At 37.5% G+C, this 18,583-nt stretch overlaps 1 protein-coding gene across 2 annotated transcripts in view; it reads left to right on the top strand.

Annotated features, from left to right (window-relative positions):
- The window catches only part of LRRC2 (leucine rich repeat containing 2), a 356,803-nt gene that overhangs the window by 184,381 nt on the left and 153,839 nt on the right, over positions 1 to 18,583 (top strand). For both annotated transcript variants that reach the window (XM_063457177.1, XM_063457176.1), the window contains exon 4: positions 15,392 to 15,548. In XM_063457177.1, the coding sequence (XP_063313247.1) occupies positions 15,392 to 15,548 (157 nt within the window). The remainder of the gene's footprint in view (positions 1 to 15,391; positions 15,549 to 18,583) is intronic.

Here is an 18,583-nt window from a genome sequence, read left to right as displayed (position 1 = left end):
GTACCTTTCTAGGACAGTTGTCATATAGGACCAATTCAGACGGTCGAAGGCCTTCTCGGCGTCTAACGCCAATAGTAGGCCTTCGGAATTGTGTGATTCCATGTGTGACAGAATGTTTATTATCTTCCTTGTATTGTCGCAGCCCTGACGGCCTCGAATAAAGCCTGATTGGTCTGTGTGTACAATTCTGGGGAGGATTGGCGCTAGTCTGTTAGCTAAGAGTTTCGCGTAGATCTTCGTATCACAATTAAGCAGAGAAATAGGCCGGAAGTTAGAGCATTGGGTGGGGGATTTTCCTGGTTTCGGGAGTGTCGATATATGCGCTTGGAGCATATCAGCTGGCATCTTACCCGTGCAAAAGCAATGGTTGTATAGTTTAGTCATATATGGAGCTAGGATGTGACCAAAGGTGCGGTAGTACATGTTTGAGAAACCATCTGGCCCTGGTGATTTGTGCTTTGGGAGTTGAGCTATGGTGCGGAGAGTTTCATCTACTGTGAAGGGCTTGGTTAGGCTCAGGCATTCCTCTCTTGTTATCTGGGGTAAGTCGACATCTCGTAAAAAGTCATCAATGTCTTCTTTCCTAGGTTGGGAAGAGGGATCTTCTGTGCCCAGATTGTACAGCTTGCTATAGTAGTTGCTAAATTCATCAACTATGTTCTGTGGGTTCGTTATTTTGTGACCGCTAGTTGATTGAAGATAGGCTATTCTTGTGGCTGCCATTCTAGTCTTGAGTTGTGCAGCCAAAATCTTCCCAGCTCTGTTGCCTTCTTTAAAAAATTTGTGTTTCATTCTCGTGAGGTAGAAAGTGGTCTTGGCTGTTTCTAGGTCGTTCAGTTGTGTTTGTAATTGTAGGATCTTCGAGGTTGTTTCGTAGGGTGGGGTATGTTTGTTTGTGCGTGTTAGGTTATGGAGTTCTGTGAGTATATTTGTATATAACAGGAGTCTTTGTTTCTTGTTGTAGCTTGAGTGTTTGATGAATTGGCCTCTAAGAACGGCTTTATGTGCTTGCCACAGGCTTTCGGCCCCGACTTCTCCATCGTTATTTATTTCAAAGTAGGTTTGTAGTTCTTCTTGGATTTGTGCTACTAAATTGTGGTCTGTCAGCAAAGTGTCGTTGAGGCGCCATGTTCTATTGCCCTGGGTAGGGTGCTGTGTCAAGATTGCTAGGGTAATGGGAGCGTGGTCAGACCACGTTATATCTCCAATGCTGGTCGTTGCTACTTTTGACAGTAATGTGGTTGGTAGAAAGAATCTATCTATACGAGAGTATGAAATGTGACTTGCTGAGTGGAACGTATAATCTCTAGCTGACGGGTTCAGTGTTCTCCACACATCTAAGATGCCATGGTTTGTGAGTGTCTGGTCTATCAATGATGCCGACCTTAGTCTTGTCTTATTAGTTCGTGAGTCTACTGTGTCTGTGGATGTAGTGTCTAAGGTGGGGTCTAGTAGACAGTTAGTGTCTCCCCCTATGATGATATCTCCATATTTGTGTGCCTCGGTGATGGTGAAAATTTTATCTAGAAATGCGTGTTGGTCATTGTGAGGGCCGTATATGTTAACTAAAGTCATTTGAATGTTGTTTATAATGCATTGTATAAGAAGATATCTGCCTTCTTTGTCTTTGATTAGTTTGATTAGTTGAAAGGACACCGACTTGCTTATTAAAATTGACACTCCCCTTTTTTTTGCTTTGTATGTGCTATGGAATCCCAAGGGGAAGTATTTGGAAATAAATTTTGGTTTCTTGTTTGTTTGAAAGTGAGTCTCTTGGTAGAATGCAATATGGGCGTTCTGTTTTCTCGCTTCCGCAAGAGCTAGTCTTCGTTTATGGGGTGTATTCAACCCTTTGGTGTTTAGGGAGAGGATGTTAAGCGCCATGGTGTCTGTGTTGGGACGCAGTAGAATTTTTCGGCGTCATAGGGGATACGGGTTTATTGAAACCAGTGATGTTGGCCCAAAATCTTCTTGCTATGGTTCGTTGTCTTAGAGTTGCGGTCTGTCTGTAGTTACGTGTATCGATTTCGCAATTGAGTTTCTTCATTTTCATATGTGCGTTCTGGAGGATGTTCTGATTCTGGGATTGTGGTCCTGAGAGAAATGGAGGGGGGAGGGAGGGAAAACAAGGAACTAGAAACAAACTATATACATTAAACAGTAAGCCTCTAAGGAGAGGCTGAAAATAATTTCGGCTTGCGCCGACCATATACATAGGTAAGGTCTCCAGAGTGGGACCTCTAAAAAAAAACTCGATTACCTGGGCGTTGAGGCCCACAGTGGGGGTATAGACTCCCCAAGTTGCATAAAGAGAGACTATCCTTTGCTTCATACATTACTACGGTCAGTTAGGTACCTGAACTAGTATAACTTTTGAAGTGCTGATTTGCAGTGGTGGTGATCTACTAAGGTGGTAGACAGATAGGGTGTAATTGGTTACGAATTAGTTTGAATTTTTTTTTTCTTTATTTTTTTTTTTCTTTTTTTTTTTTGTTTGTTTAATTTATTTCTGTATTTATTTGTTTATTTGTATATATATATTTTTTTTTTTTTTTATCCTTAGTGTAAATTTAATAGATAAGCTTTAAACATTAAACATTCCCATTAAAGCCACCGCTTGGGTGATTTCGCAATTGCTTCAATATCGCATATGGATCATATATCCCATCTCTATCTGGGCTCCTAGTATTATTCTGGCTATTACAGCATGTACAGTAAATACATTACCACCTTTACTGTCAACCTCCGAGGCCACTGATCTCTATGTTGCACGGCCAAAGGTTCAAGCTAAAGGGCTTTGTATAGCTATGAACCCTTAAAGTCAATTAGGTAATCTGTGCTTCTCCCATCCTGGGGTTATTTTATGGGGTGTTTTAGCTGCTAGCTGGCTTCCTGCCGGTGCTCTCGGGTCTTCTGGTATCGGTATGTTCCATTCTGCTAGGGCGCGATGTCCATCTGTCGTTGTAAGGATGTGTGTTTCTGCTCCATCTTTCTTCACAATGAGACGTGTCGGGAATCCCCACTTATATGGAATCTCCGCTGCTCTCAGCGCTCGAGTGATGGGCGTGAGGGACCTTCTTGCAGCTAGGGTGTTTGCTGATAGATCTGTATAAAGTTGAATCTTGTGGAAAGCTTCAGGGAGAGTAGGATTCTTCCTGGAGGCCAGCATTATCGATTCTTTGGTGGTATAATAATGCACCCTTGTGATGGTGTCGCGGGGTGTGGAAGCTGGCAAGTGTCGAGGTCTGGGCAAGCGATGTGTTCTGTCCAGCAGCAGATTTGACTCGGGTATATTCGGCAATAAGTGTCTAAAGAGAGTAGTAACATAGGTGCCTTATTCTCCAGGGCTGACCTCTTCTGGAATCCCACGTATTCGAATATTATTCCTCCTATCCCTATCCTCTTGATCTGTTAACTTAGTGAGAATATATGACAGTTTAGAATCCACGCTTTCAAATGATGCTACAGCATTGTTGTGTGCTGTGATTATCTCCTCTGTCTTATTCTCCAGACAGTCAGTGCGTTCTCCCAATGATTGTACTTCTGCTCTAATCTCTCTGGCTAATTTGTCAAAATCCGCTTGTAGGGATGATTGCAGGGCATTAAGCATTTTTTGGATAGAGGCTTCAGTGGCTGGCGTTTCCCTGCGTGAGATGGAGGTTAGGTCACTCCTGCCGGAACTCGAGGCCGGTGATTGAGGCCTACCGCCGCCATCTTTGAGGTCGCGCTGCGTTGAGGCCATAGCTGCGATCTGGAGGGTAGGTGTTTCTTTTACCTTCCTTTTAGCGGATGAACGCTGCGACATGCTGACGGGTGCTTACTCCGGTGTGTGTTGCAGTTTTGAGGGTTAGTCTCTCGGTAAATGCTCGTTTATTTGCTGTGTTAGGGGAGTTTGACTCGGAGCCCGTCTCTCACACGTCCATTCACGTCCGCGGTCAGGCCACGCCCCCAAGAAAGACGTTTTTAGAAAACTTTGTCTTTTGTTTGTTTCTCTTTCACAAGAACGTTGGTTTCTTGGTGAATAATCATAACTAATTATGTTTCATACAAAATATACCTTTGTGTGCTTTAATACAAATATATACTACAGAGATATTGCTTAGGTTCTGTGGAATACTTTTTAAAAAGCTGGATGTTTTAAAAATGATATATGCATCCTCCAAAGCAGAGGCATAAGGACAGCAAGAATCTTCGGCACGGCCACCTTAAACACATACTGCAGGCAGGTGCCCCAGCTGAGCCACTGTCCAATAGGGTGTAAAGCCCAGCCTCCTTTCCACTGTCACTCCTGCCCTCTCTCTCTGCACCACGCCCTTAAGCCGCACCCTCTCGAGGTAGAGGGAACAGCCCAGGAGGACCTCCAACCCAGGAGGACCAAGTAACCTTCTGGCCGTCAGAACCGAAGGTATCTGAGGGGATAAACTAAATATAACAGCAAGGGACTCAAAAGGCGAGTTCGACTAAACAGGCTGCGCTGCCTGTCACGGCCTCTGGCTTGCAGCTGCACGTGGCCGCACCCAATCGGTGCGACCACAATGACAGGTTTAAGCGCTTACCTGTTCAGCAGCAAGCCGGGAGCTAACTTGCTGGGGTGTCCGTCTCCTTCACACGCAGGATGCACAATGGTGCGAGGTCGCGGCAATTTGTATCGCCGCCTACAAAGGTCACACAAACATGCATGTGATGGCACAACGTCGACACATGCACGTTCTGGGGTCAAAGGCCAAGCCCTGACCAATCACAGCCCAAGGAGGGATATTTAAACCCCTAAATCTCCCTAATTCATTGCCCTGTCGTGGTTTCTGTTCCTGCTTCCCGAGAGTGCGTTTTCTTGTCCTTGTTATTGATATTCCCGGTGTTTTGACTTTACTATTCCTGACTATTCTTATGTCTGGTTTCCCTGACTTGGCTTTCTTATCGATCTTGTGTATTTCTGGCTTCCTTGACCTCGGCTTTCCCTTGACCATTCTCTGTCTTTCAACGTATTAATCCAGACATTCTAAGGACTGGTTTACGCTCTGTCTATTTTTTTATTCTATGTAGATGTTACATAGTTTTGGGTGTTGGATCACATTAGTAATCGTGACACAGCAGAAGCGCTACGAAATATGCAGGCGCTATATAAATGGCAATAATAATAAAATAAAAACATTAAGAATTAAATATGCTGTGCTCCTTCTTCAATCTATTTCTCGGTTAAGGAAATTTAAAACGTTTATACATAAGCTTAAAATCTAAAAAAAACACCTGCACACATAAAAAAGTGAATTAGAAAATTAAACTGAACTTGTCCAAACAAACTCTTATAGTTAAATGGATATTCTGCATTATTTCAATCTGTGAAATTCTTTTAAATCTATAATTTATTTTGTTTGTTTGCTATGTTCTTGTACTTCATAGGGCATGTCTTATACAGGTTTACACATCTATGGAGATTAAACATCATGAACCACTTTCAAAAGCAAACTATTGTGAATTTCCCTGTGTTGTATTACCGGATCATATCACACGAAGTTACATTTGAGACAAATGTGGAAGTATACTAACTTGGGGAAATCAGAATTGAGAACTTATAAAATATTACACAACATATACCTCCAGTGTATCATATTTTTTCCCCATCTATATAAAGGCTGCAAATATATATTTTTTTTAAAAAAACGAGTACTAGGCATATGCTTTCTAGGGACTTGGTAATCAGCAAACAGAGTAACATGCTGATTCAGAAACAGTGGGGATGAAATACCCCCTGTGGCACAGTTCTTCTTGCCTTAGAAAAGTTTATATCATTTCACATAATTGGAGTTATCAGCATGTTACATGATGCATTGCAGCTTCAGTGTCAGTAGTACGTGACTTGATTTAAATACTTCCAGCAAATTATGCATGTCAAATTTTAACTGTTGAGATTTGGGGCACCAAAGTATAATCATGTAATTGCATTTTTATCTATCTATCTATCTATCTATCTATCTATCTATCTATCTATCTATCTATCTATCTATCTATCTGTCTGTCTGTCTGTCTGTCTGTCTGTCTGTCTGTCTATCTATCACTCTGTACAGAACACTCAACATCAAGCTTTTTACTGCCAACAATGTTTTTTTTTTTAAATCAGTATATGTATTTACAGTATATGATCATAATTTGAACAGGCCTGTCAATATTTACAGAGTACACCATTTTGGGAGGCCCTACTACAACTTAATGCCTGCTCTTGTGGGATTAACCCTTGTATTCCAGACGTTCATCCACTTGGGATCAATCTGTGGGGCAAGATTTAAATAGGACCTGTAGAGAGGCACCTACAACTCAGAGGTGTGCAAACAAGAGTTATGTCAGACTCCGATGTAAACTATAAAAAAAAGGCTGCACTCACCTAAACATGCCTATTTTTAAGGAATTGTACCAAAAATAATAAATGCAAAGTATATAAATAAATACAAGATAGAAAATACAGCACATTCAACTTCAAACTACTTTTAAGATTATACAGTATTTTAAAATAACTTGAATAATGAAAAATTATAGACTTTTGGTTAAAGTTTAGTATCATACATTGCATATGTCTGCCACTACTCCCAAAATACAGTGAAACATCCCAAAATTAGCACACACACATAATATAGAGCCCAGTGTGGATTGGCTAAAATATGTTGTGTTTATGTGACACACTCCCTCTTCTCAATACTTAAATTGATGAGCTTGAGGTAATAAAAACTAACATATAAATCAAATGGTGCACTATCAACCACAAATAATAGGTGAGATAGCAGATATATCTTATGGGGCTCACCTTGCAAAGAGCATCTTAAACCAGCTGTAGGGTGTAACACATGGTACCAATATGGAGTGGTACTCCCCCTTTAAATTGACAAGACTGCAAAGAGGATCCCATGGAATAAACAGTAATGTAATACAATCTATTGAAACAAATAGAAGAAAACAATTAACAGATAATTATACAATGCAGTAAGGAATACTTGGTCTTAGACATGTTTTGCCTTCTATTGGCTTATGGAATCTGAAATCTGAAATGTTCATGGTATTTAGAATTGTTTCTTAGTTGTTATGTTAAAGTAAGTCAATCTAAATGATCAATGATGCAAACTACTGTATATTGTTCCACCCATCAACCTGCCAATTCTTTATAAATAATGATAAACTTGTTAAATTAATTCATCCACCTATTTAGAGTGAGAACAAAGAATAATTGGCCATTGAATTTACAATGCAGTGCTACTTTTATTTAAATAATATTTTCCATTCCAATGATAAAAATATTTCAAATATACTGTTCTGTAATCCGAGTAGTTCCCGAGTCATACAAAGACTATACTATACTATACTATTCTATAAAATAAGTGATACTGTACTGTGCTGTGTGCTTCAGTGCTTGCTCTGAGCTCATTAGAAAAATAACATACAATAAAACAAACAGAAAAAAGGGTACCACTAGTGGCACTCTGAAGTCGCCTTCTGGAAGTAGAGTGCATTTCACAGCTCTACAGATCAAAGTACCATCTATTTCCACAATAATGTTGAGGGGAAGGTTGATATAGCTAAGAACCATTCACAGGAATAAAAAGCCAGAATGACTTGAGCAGGACATGTGATTAGAGTTAACCGGGCTTAACCCCTTACCAGGGTAAATCTTGGCAACCACAAAATGTCACTAGTCATGAAGCAGTTAAAAATATATAATAAATATATCAAATGTCATTTTAAATTGGTATTTTAAAATAAGACTTTAATAAAATATTTGATGATGAGAATGTGTTCCTTTCAATGTTTTCATCTCCTTTTAGCTATTTTCAGTTATTTAAATCCTCTAGTGAATATTTTAATAGATAAAAGCCTGAGGTTGGAATGGAAATGGGAATTTTGAATAAGCTCTATGCAGGTTAAAGACCTTATTATTGGATGACCCACTGTATAAAGGCAGCTGGAATGATTATTGCCACACACTGTAAAACAAAGTTTGTTTTGTCTTTGCATGACTTTGGGATGATTGATAACTGGGAATGAGAAAAATAAACCTTCAAATAAATACACTATTAGAAATCCTATTAAATCATACAGAGTACTTTATCAAGATGAAAGGATGGTAATATTGAGGCGATTTGCTTCATGTATGTGTTGCATCTTGTTATGAATCATCTCAAAATGCACTAAATGTGGTTTAAATGCCATATATCAATGTGGGTGATATTAATATATCACATGAAGTTGATAAATAGACACTGCAAAGTATGCTTCATGAAAAACCTATAAAATCAAGTGATTTAAGGACACTATGCAGCTAGCTTTTAAAACATCAGCCTATCCAATCCTTTGCAAAATGATACATTAACATGCTAGTCATTTTATAACAAATTAAATCATGTATATATGCTAATTTAGTGTGTGTATATAGATAGAGAGATATACACATGGAATATGAAATGTCCTTGAGATATGTATATATATATATATATATACATATATATATATATATACACTGGGGTACTGTGGTACTCCGCAGTGGTACTCCACTGTGGTACTCCGCAGATGTGGCCAAAATAGTAAAAAAACTAAAAGTTAGCCTTTAGTAATTATAAAAAAAAAACAGAGTGAGGAAGACAGAATGATCTATAAGATTAGGCAGAAAGAGGCTAAGCAAGAGCTTCCAAATCACACACAGAAGAGAACATAGCACAATCAGTAAAAAAAAGGGGACAAAACATTTTTTAGATACATAAATGAGAAAAGGAAAATAAAACAAGGATTAGTTAGATTAAAAACAAAAGAAGGAAGGTATGTAGTAGAGGATAAAGGTCTGCCTCAATTAATATTTTTGTTCAGTATTTACAGATGAAAATGAAGGAAAGGGGCCTCAGTTAGGAGAAAAAACAAATGAGTCATTTGTTACATGTGAGTTCACAGAGGAAGAGGTTCTATTTCAACTGTCAAAAGTAAAGACAAATAAGTCAATGGGACCTGATGGAATACACCCAAAGTTATTAAAAGAGCTTAGTGGTGTACTAGCAAAACCATTAACAGATTTATTTAACCAATCATTGTTAACAGGAGTAGTCCCAGAAGATTGGAAGTTAGTGAATGTTGTGCCCATTCACAAGAACGGTAGTAGGGAGGAGTCGGGCAACTATAGGCCAGTAAGCCTTACTTCAGTAGTGGGTAAAGTGATGGAAACCATGTTAAAGCATAGGATTGTTGAACATCTAAAATCACATAGATTTCAAGATCAGAGATAACATGGGTTTACTTCAGGGAGTTCATGCCAAACTAATCTTATTGATTTTTTTTATTGGGTAACTAAAACAATAGATCAGGGTGGTGCAGTAGACATTGCTTACCTAGATTTCAGTAAGACTTTTGACACTGTTCCACATAGAAGGCTTATCAATAAACTACAATCTTTTTGGATTCCAATATTGTTGAATGGGTAAGGAAGTGGCTGAGTGACAGGCAACAGAGGGTTGTAGTCAATGGAGTATATTTGAAACATGGGCTTGTCACCAGTGAGGTACCTCAGGGATCTGTACTTGGACCCATTCTCTTTAATATTTATTAGTGATATTGCAGAAGGTCTTGATGGTAAGGCATGTCTTTCTGCTGATGATATTAAGATATATAACAGGGTTGATGTTCCAGGAGGGATAAGCCAAATGATTTAGGTTAACTAGAAAAATGGTCAGAATTGTGACAACTGACATTTAATGTGGATAAGTGCAAGATAATGCATCTTGGATGTAAAACCCCAAGGGCAAAGTACAGAATATTTGACAGAGTCCTAACCTCAACATTTAAGGAAAGGGATTTAGGGGTGATTATTTCTGATGACTTAAAGGTAGGCAGAAAATGTAATAGAGCAGCAGGAAATGCTTTGTTGTATAGAAAGAGGTAATAGCAGTAGAAAGAGGGAAGTACTCATGCCATTGTACAGAACACTGGTGAGACCTCACGTTGAGTATTGTACGCAGTACTGGAGACCGTATCTACAGAAGGATATTGATACTTTAAAGACAGTTCAGAGAAGGTCTACTAAACTGGTTCATGGATTGCAGGATAAAACTTACCAGGAAAGGTTAAAGGAACTTAACATGTATAGCTTTGAGGAAATACAAGACAGGTGGGATATGATAGAAACATTTAAATACATAAAGGGAATCAACACAGTAAAGGATTAGACTATATTTAAAAGAAAAAAAAAACTACCACAACAAGAGGACATAGTCTTAAATTAGAGGGGGCAAAGGTAAAGGAGTTTAAGCATGCGTGGGATAGGCTAGCCTAACTATAAGATAAGGCCAGGGACTAGTAAAAGTATTTAGAAAATTGGACAGACTCGATGGGCCAAATGGTTCTTATCTGCCGTCACATTCTATGTTTCTATGTAAGTATGTATATATGTATGCCAAGGTTATGTAAACCTACTAAACATCTGAAAAAGCAAAATTAAGTAAGGGGCTTTTGTTCTTAATTTTCAACGTACATTTGTTTAGTAGATAGATCCATAATTTGGTAACCTTACTTGGGATTGCCTTAATTAAGGGTACCAAATTAAAGACTTCATTTTTAGTATTAAACAACTGAAACAGCAAAATGAAGGAAACATTTTTTTTTTCTTCAGATTATTTTTTCAGTAGATGGCTCTCTAATTTGGTATCCTTAAAATGACACTCTAACATTAGAGGGCTAAACAGCTGCATGAAATAGCAAAATAAAAAAAAATGAGCTTTTCCTAATTTTGATATTTTAGCTGTTTAGAAGATAGCTGCCTAATTGTCTGTCCTGTGTATACCATATTCACTATATGGACAAAAGTATTAGGACAACTGACCAGTATGCAAACAGGGACTTTTCTGATATTGCTTTCTAAATACATAGATATTAATATGTAGTTGGTCTAGAAGGTTTTCCACAACATTTTGGAGCAGAGCACTTGTGACGTCTGTCACCAATGTTGGACAAGAAGACCTGGCTCACATTCTCCATTCCAGTTCATCCCAAAGGTGTTTAAACGATTTGAGGTCAGGGCTCTGTGCAGTCCAGTTAATTTCCTTTCCCCCTAAATTCACCCTACCATGTCTTTAAGGACCTTGCTTTGTGTACTGGGGCACAGTCATGTTGTAATAGAAAAGGGCCTTCCCCATACTGTTCCTACAGAGTTGGAAGCATAGCATTGTCCAAAATATCTTGGTATTCTGAATACTGTTACAAGTATCTATTACCCTCTATACATCACTATTATACCTATACCTACCTATGCTGATTCCACTGGAAGGAGCTATCCACTAAACAACAGAAGGGTTAAAATTAAGAACAAAAGTAATTTTGTAGCTGTGTCAGTTACTTATTAGATATAGATAAGTATCACATATGATATCCTTATAGGGATTCTACAGGCATCAAACATTTTTAGCTTTACTAAGCAGTTTTGGTGAATAGATCATGACTATGCATTCTCACAGCTCTGCCATTTAGAAGGTAAATATCTTTGTTTATGTTGACCTAGTCACACTTCCCTACATTTGACTCACAAAACCTTCAAAAACTCGTCTTGTAAAGAGAGATCTAATGTTTAAACTTCCTTTATTGCACATTTTGTTTAATTTAGAATGTATCTCCTGTCCTGTTAATAGTCAGCTAGAGTCTGCAGCAACTTCATGTGTGTGCTTAAAGTTCAATTTACTTCTAAAGCAAGTTGACATCTTATTGACAATGAAAACATTTTCCATACAGGCAGTGTGAGTAGCAAGGAGGTGTGGCTAGGGTTGCATAAACAAAAACAAAAGTTTTTAACTCCTAAATGGCACAAAATTGAGCAGTGAGACTGCAGGGACATGATCTATACACCAAAACTGCTACACGTAAAAATACAAAATTATTAGCTATATCCTAAACAGCTGAAATATCATAATTAAGAAAAACACACTCTTTTATTAATATTGATCTTTCAGGCAGCTGTTTAGCAGTTAACTCCCTGATTTGGTATTCTTTTGTGGGATTACAATTTTTTAATATAAAAATAGGATGCTATCTGCTAAACAGTTCCCTAATTTAGTATCCTTTGGAATAATGGGATTAATGGCATCCAAATTCAGTTTTGGTTCAGAAATTCTTTCTAATTGTGTTTTGTTTCAAATTGATAACTTCTAAATTTTGGAAAATCAGAAATTAGAAAATTAACAAATTGTAATGAAACAAAACAAATTGTTATGCTGTGCACATGTCTATTAATGAAGCATTTTTGGTGTGTATATATGAATATAACTTACAAGATATGAGTGTTATAAGTGTCACTCCACAGTATTGGCCATAGGGAGGAGCAGTTCCTCAGAACAAGTTGGGTTCTAAAGCACTTTGATAATCAGATCTTTTTATGCTCCTCCTGTTTGTGTCATTTTTGCCCCTCTTTTAATTTAATTTATTTTACTTTGGAATAAAGTTTAGTAAGAAGCATCCTGGCGACCGGCTTTTCTTTACCTCTGATTTAGGAAGCACTTTGGTCCTCTCTATGCCTGATAGTGTGGAGTGGCACTGGAACCACTCCTTTCTGTTGAGTTCTTTGCATACATGAACATTTCAGGAGATTTCATAAGAGATACCTCTGCATTTCACTTCTTAGTTTTCTGTTTTGTGCAATAAAGAAACTTTAAAAATTAGACCTCTTGATCAGAAAGTGTATAGGGAGGTGTGGCAGTGTATAGAAATAAATAGCCATAGTTACAGAAAAAAAAGTCATAATTTTGGCTGGTAAAAGAGGCACATTTTATTTTAATACGATAAACTTAAATATTTGAAAAACTTATTAAATGACAATATGTGACTGTTAAATGCTGACAACAACATTTATGTATGAGGCATTGTGCAACTGTAAAAAAATGATTTACCCATTACAAAGTAAAGAACCGAAACAAAACATTTAAGTCAGTAATTTAGACACAAAACAGGACGTTATGATTGAAAACATGATATTAGGCCATTACATGTATATTCACTGTATTTAATTGTGTCACATACAATGCTCTACTGTTTTAGGGAAATCTGCTGACATCAGTACACTTACAGTACAGTTACTTTATATGTGACATATCGTCTTGAGACTTTTTTTTGTGTCATTTTTTCTTGTATTTGGTGTGGCCAAGCCTGCATAAGCAAGGTGACTTAGCTCCTTAATGGTAGAGAATTGAACAGTCAGACTACAGGGCTAAAATCCAATCCACTTTAACCCCTTAAGACCAGAGGGCGTACAATTACGCCCTATTTTAAGCGGCTCTAAACGCCACCGGGCGTAATTGTACGCCCTCCGTTTTTTTGTTACTTACCCGGTCGCCAGGACCTCACAATCACATGGCCGGGTTAGCTGGCTCAGGCATTGCCAGCAGGGGGACTAACTGTAATGACAGTTAGTCCCCCTGCTGGCTGGAAATAAAATAAATAAATGTTAAAATAAGTGTAAAAAAAAATTATATACTTAGATCATATATATATTATATATATATATATTATATATATGATCTAAGTATATATATATACACATATACATACACAAACATACACTGTCTAGGTGTATTTTACTATTAATATATATATATATATTAATATCAAATTACACGTAGACTGATACTGATTATATATATATATATAATTATTGTTATGTATATATATATGTATATATAATATAAAAAAATATGTAAATACGTAAAAAAATAAAATTAAAAAAATAATAAAAAATAAATAATTAAAAAATATATAGATGTGTATTATTTTGTTCTAACTGTATTGTGACATTAATATATATATATATTTATATCAAAATACACGTAGAATGAAATAATATATATATCTATATACATAAATATATACATATATATCACTATATATATATACCTATATATAAATAAAAATATAAAAAAAATTATATATATATATATATATATATATACACATATGTATATATGTACATATATTAATTCTACACATATATTTATGTAATATTTTTACATAATTAGGTATCCTAATTAATTACAATTAGAGGGACCTGCCTGACAACCCATGCCAAAAGTTTAGGGAATTTAATTTGCTAGCACTATATTTAACCCTATAACTATCCAAGGCACCATAAAACCTGTACATGGGGGGTAATGTTTTACTCGGGAGACTTCGCTGAACACAAATATTAGTGTTTCAAAACAGTAAAATATATTACAACGATGATATCGCCAGTAAAAGTGACGTTTTTTGCATTTTTCACGCACAAACAGCACTTACACGGATGATATTATTGCTGTGATACTTTTTACTGTTTTGAAACACAAATATTTGTGTTCAGCGAAGTCTCCCGAGTACAACAGTACCCCTCATTTACAGGTTTTATGGTGTTTTCAAAAGTTACATCGTCAAATATAAGGCTTGTGTTTCATTTTTTTCACATTAAAATTCGCCAGATTGCTTACGTTGCCTTTGTGACCCTATGGTAGCCCAAGAATGAAAATTACCACTATGATGGCATACCATTTGCAATAGTAGACAACCCAAGGTATTGCAAATGGGGTATGTCCAGTGTTTTTTAGTAGCCACTTAATCACAAACACTGGCCAAAATTTGTGTTTTTGGCATGCTAACTTTGGCCAGTGTTTGTGACCAAATGGCTACTAAAAAAGACTGGACATACCCCATTTGCAATACCTTGGGTTGTCTACTATTGCAAATGGTATGCCATTATGGGTGTAAGTTTATTTCCTGGGCTACTATATAGTTTCAAAGGCAACGTAACCAATCTGGCGAATTTCAATTTCAAATGTAACACGCTATATTTGATCCTGTAACTTCCCAAAACACCATAAAACCTGTACATAGGGGGTACTGTTTTACACGTGAGACTTTGCTGAATACAAATATGTGTATTTTATTGCAGTAAAAGCAAACAGTGTTATGACATTGACAGTTAAAATGTCATGCAGAACTAAAAAAATAACAACATTTCTTATTTTCTCCCATTTTTTTCATATTCAATTGTGTTTCATAGCTAAATATTTGATATTAAATGAAAGCTCTGTTTCCCCTGAATAAAATGATATATAATAAGTGTGGGTGCATTTAATATGAAAAAGGTGAATTACGGTTGGACAGACATAGAGCGCAAATGCCAGGTTTTGTTTAAGTTTTGTTCTGTTCACAACGTGTACATTTGGCTCAGTCCTTAAGGGGTTAAAATACAGTTGTTCCTTTAATTCTCTGTAATTTGTCTATCACTGCTTGTAATGACTTTAATACTATAAGCTACATAGTATTAGAAACATACGTTTCACTCACTGCATTGAAAGCATCCTAACACATTAATCCATGATGCAAAACTGACATTTGCTCCCTTGTCACTTTACAGGAACTTCCAGAGTCCTTGAAAGAAAAGACTTATCTGAAAGAATTACGTGTTAATAAAACCCGAATACAAATCATTCCTAAGTATATACAGTTTTTTATAGACCTGAAAATTTTAGATGTGTCCCAAAACAAAATTACTTGTCTCCCACCAGAAATAGGTAAGTCCTAATAATGTTTCACACATATTTGCAATAGATTAGTATAAATATGCTTAGTAAAAATGTTTATTTGTGCCCTTTTTTATTTCTTTGTGTTTAACAGGCCTAGTTATTTTATCACAAGCTTTTTACGCTGCACAAAAAAAATCAAGTTTGCTAAAGCAATTACCGTATTTATCGGCGTATAACACGCACTTTTTCTCCCTGAAAATAGGGGGAAAATCGTGGGTGCGTGTTATACACCGATATCCCATAATTACTTACCTGTCTTGAAGCGTGGGCCGGTGTTCAGCGTGCACCGCGGTACAGGAACTTCAATTTCAGGTTCCGGTTTCCTGGCGGGACTGAAAGGAAGTGTGCACACTTGTGCACACTTCCTTTCAGTCCCGCCGGAAACCGGAACCTGAAATTGAAGTTCCTGTACGGCGGTGCGCGCTGTGAAGCCAGCCCACGCTTCAAGACAGGTAAGTAATTATGGGACAAGGGAAAGTGTACTAGGGGACACTATGGGAGGGGGTGGGAGAATACTATGGGATGGGGGGGATACTATGGGAGGTGGGGGGGAGAATACTATGGGGGGGATATTTTTTGGGGGGGAGAATACTATGGAAGGGGGGAGAATACTATGGGAGGGGGGGAGAATACTATCGAAGGGGGGGAGAATACTATGGGAGGGGGGGAGAATACTATGGAAGGGGGGGACACTATGGGAAGAAGGGGGGGAACACTATGGGATGAGGGGGGGACACTATGGGATGAGGGGGGAACACTATGGGAGGGGGTGGAGAATACTATGGGAGGGGGTAGAATACTATGGAAAGGGGGGGCACTATGGGATGAGGGGGGGGAATACTATGGGAGGGGGGGAAATTTCCTGGAATTTCCTTCTTAAAATGAGGTGCGTGTTATACGCCGGTACGCCGATAAATACGGTAAATAAAAGAAACTGTCCATGTTATTCATTAAAATGTGAATTATAAGGATTACAAAGTTCAATGTCAATTTAAAATGTTAAGCTACAGTAGCCAAATTGGGGGAAACAAATCTCCTATTATGCTATGCTTTGATGTTTTGAGTTTGGATTTAATGCTTAAAATTTGAAACTCACATTTAATTTATTTTTATTTCCCAAAAAATCATACTTTAGTAAATAATCCTAATGGATTTTAATTTTTAATTGATAACTGAATCAGCAATATGACTGGCTGGGCTAATCTGGTGAAAGCAATTTCTAATTTTTTTCCATTAGGTAGCCTATTTTGAAAAGTCACATTTAATTAGCATTACTTAACAATCAACAGTCACTGTGGAGTGACTTTGACAAGGTGATGGCTAGACGATTGGTTCATAATGGCAAGTCTTGTGGGGTGGTCCTAGGATGCAATGACTCCCAAAAGTGGTGCAATGAAGGATGACTGCAGAACCGGCGTCCTGTGTTCCCAAGGCTTATTGATGCATATAGGGAGCAAAGACAAGCCCATCTGGCCCGATCACACGGAGGAGCAACTGTAGCTCAAATTGATTAAAAAAAAACATAATGCTCACCATGATGAGAACACAGAGTGCATGCCTGTTATCTGCAAATGGGGCCGGGTAGCTGCAGACCAGTCAGAGTGTCCACGATGACCCCTACCTACCGCTTAAAAGGCCTTCAATGGAGACGTAAGCATCAGAATTGTACCATGGAGCAATGGAAGATGGTTGCCTGGTCTATTGAATCTTGTTTTCTTTTACTTCAGCTTGATGGCCAGAGCATGTGCATCATTTGTCTGGGGAAAATATGGCAGCTGAATGCATAAATGAGAAAAAGGCAAGCTGGCGGAAGCAATGTTATGCTCTAGGATATGTTCTGGAGGGAAACCTTGGGTCCTGACATTCATGTGGATGTTACTTTGACATGTACCATCTACCTAAAGATTGTAGCAGACCATGTACACCCCTTCATGGTAATGGTGTTCCCTGGTGGCAATGACCTCTTTCAACAGGATAATGCACCCTGACAAACTGCAAAAAATGTTCAGGAATGGTTTGAGAAAAAGCACAAGATGTTCAGGGTGTTGCCTTGTCCTCCAAATTCCACAGATCTCAATCTGGTTGATCATCTGTTAGATATGCTGGAACAACAAACCTGATCCAAGGAGGCCCCACCTCACAATATTCAGGACTTAAAAGATCTGTTTGTAATAGATACCACAGGACACATTCAGAGGTCTTGTGGAGTCCATGTCTTAACACATCTGAGCTGTTTTGGTAGTGGGAGGGGCACCTACATGATATTAAGCAAATGGTTTTAATGTTGTGGATGATCAGTTTAGATGAATAAAACCTTATATTAAAAAAAAAATGTAACGCTTCGTTGCGGAACCTAAACCAAGCCAATAATTAGACATTATTCGCTCTTAACCCCTTAAGGACCAAACTTCTGGAATAAAAGGGAATCATGACATGTCACACATGTCATGTGTCTTTAAGGGGTTAAAAGAACATCATTAATACGGGTTGGAGTAACCCTCCAAACATGCTACAAGTGCTTCTCAATAGTTTTGCTATTTTCCATTTTTTTCCATTTTCTTCGACTAGAAGGAGGGAGCTGGCACAAAGTTTTATATTTTTTAGGGAAACTATTTTAGGATTGTTATTGTGTGTCGGATCTACATTATTTTCAAGTATATTTTAGCATGTTGAGCGGCTGTCCAGTGTGCTTTTGATTGTGTTTAAACTATATACATTTGAAACAAAAATCTGTCTCAGACTCTCCAAAGTAGCATGAGTGTAAAATCAGGAAAAATGTATGTGGTATGAAGCAACTTGGGTTTTATTGGCAAAAACATTATAATAAGATTTCCAAATGATTCAATACTGTTATAACAATTTTCCAAATGATTTATCTACAAAAATCCCGATAGACTTCAATGCTGATGTCTGTAGATAAATAGTTTGGACAGCTTTTTGTAACAGTATTAAATTATTTGCAAAGGTTACCAAATAGAGACCTAATACTGAGTTATTGATATAGACATAAAATAATGATCTTT

The sequence above is a fragment of the Pelobates fuscus genome, chromosome 5 (genome assembly GCF_036172605.1).
Source record: "Pelobates fuscus isolate aPelFus1 chromosome 5, aPelFus1.pri, whole genome shotgun sequence".
Taxonomy (NCBI): Eukaryota; Metazoa; Chordata; class Amphibia; order Anura; family Pelobatidae; genus Pelobates; species Pelobates fuscus.
The sequence above is the reverse complement of the archived record's forward strand: the minus strand, read 5'-3'. Positions and strand labels throughout refer to the sequence as shown.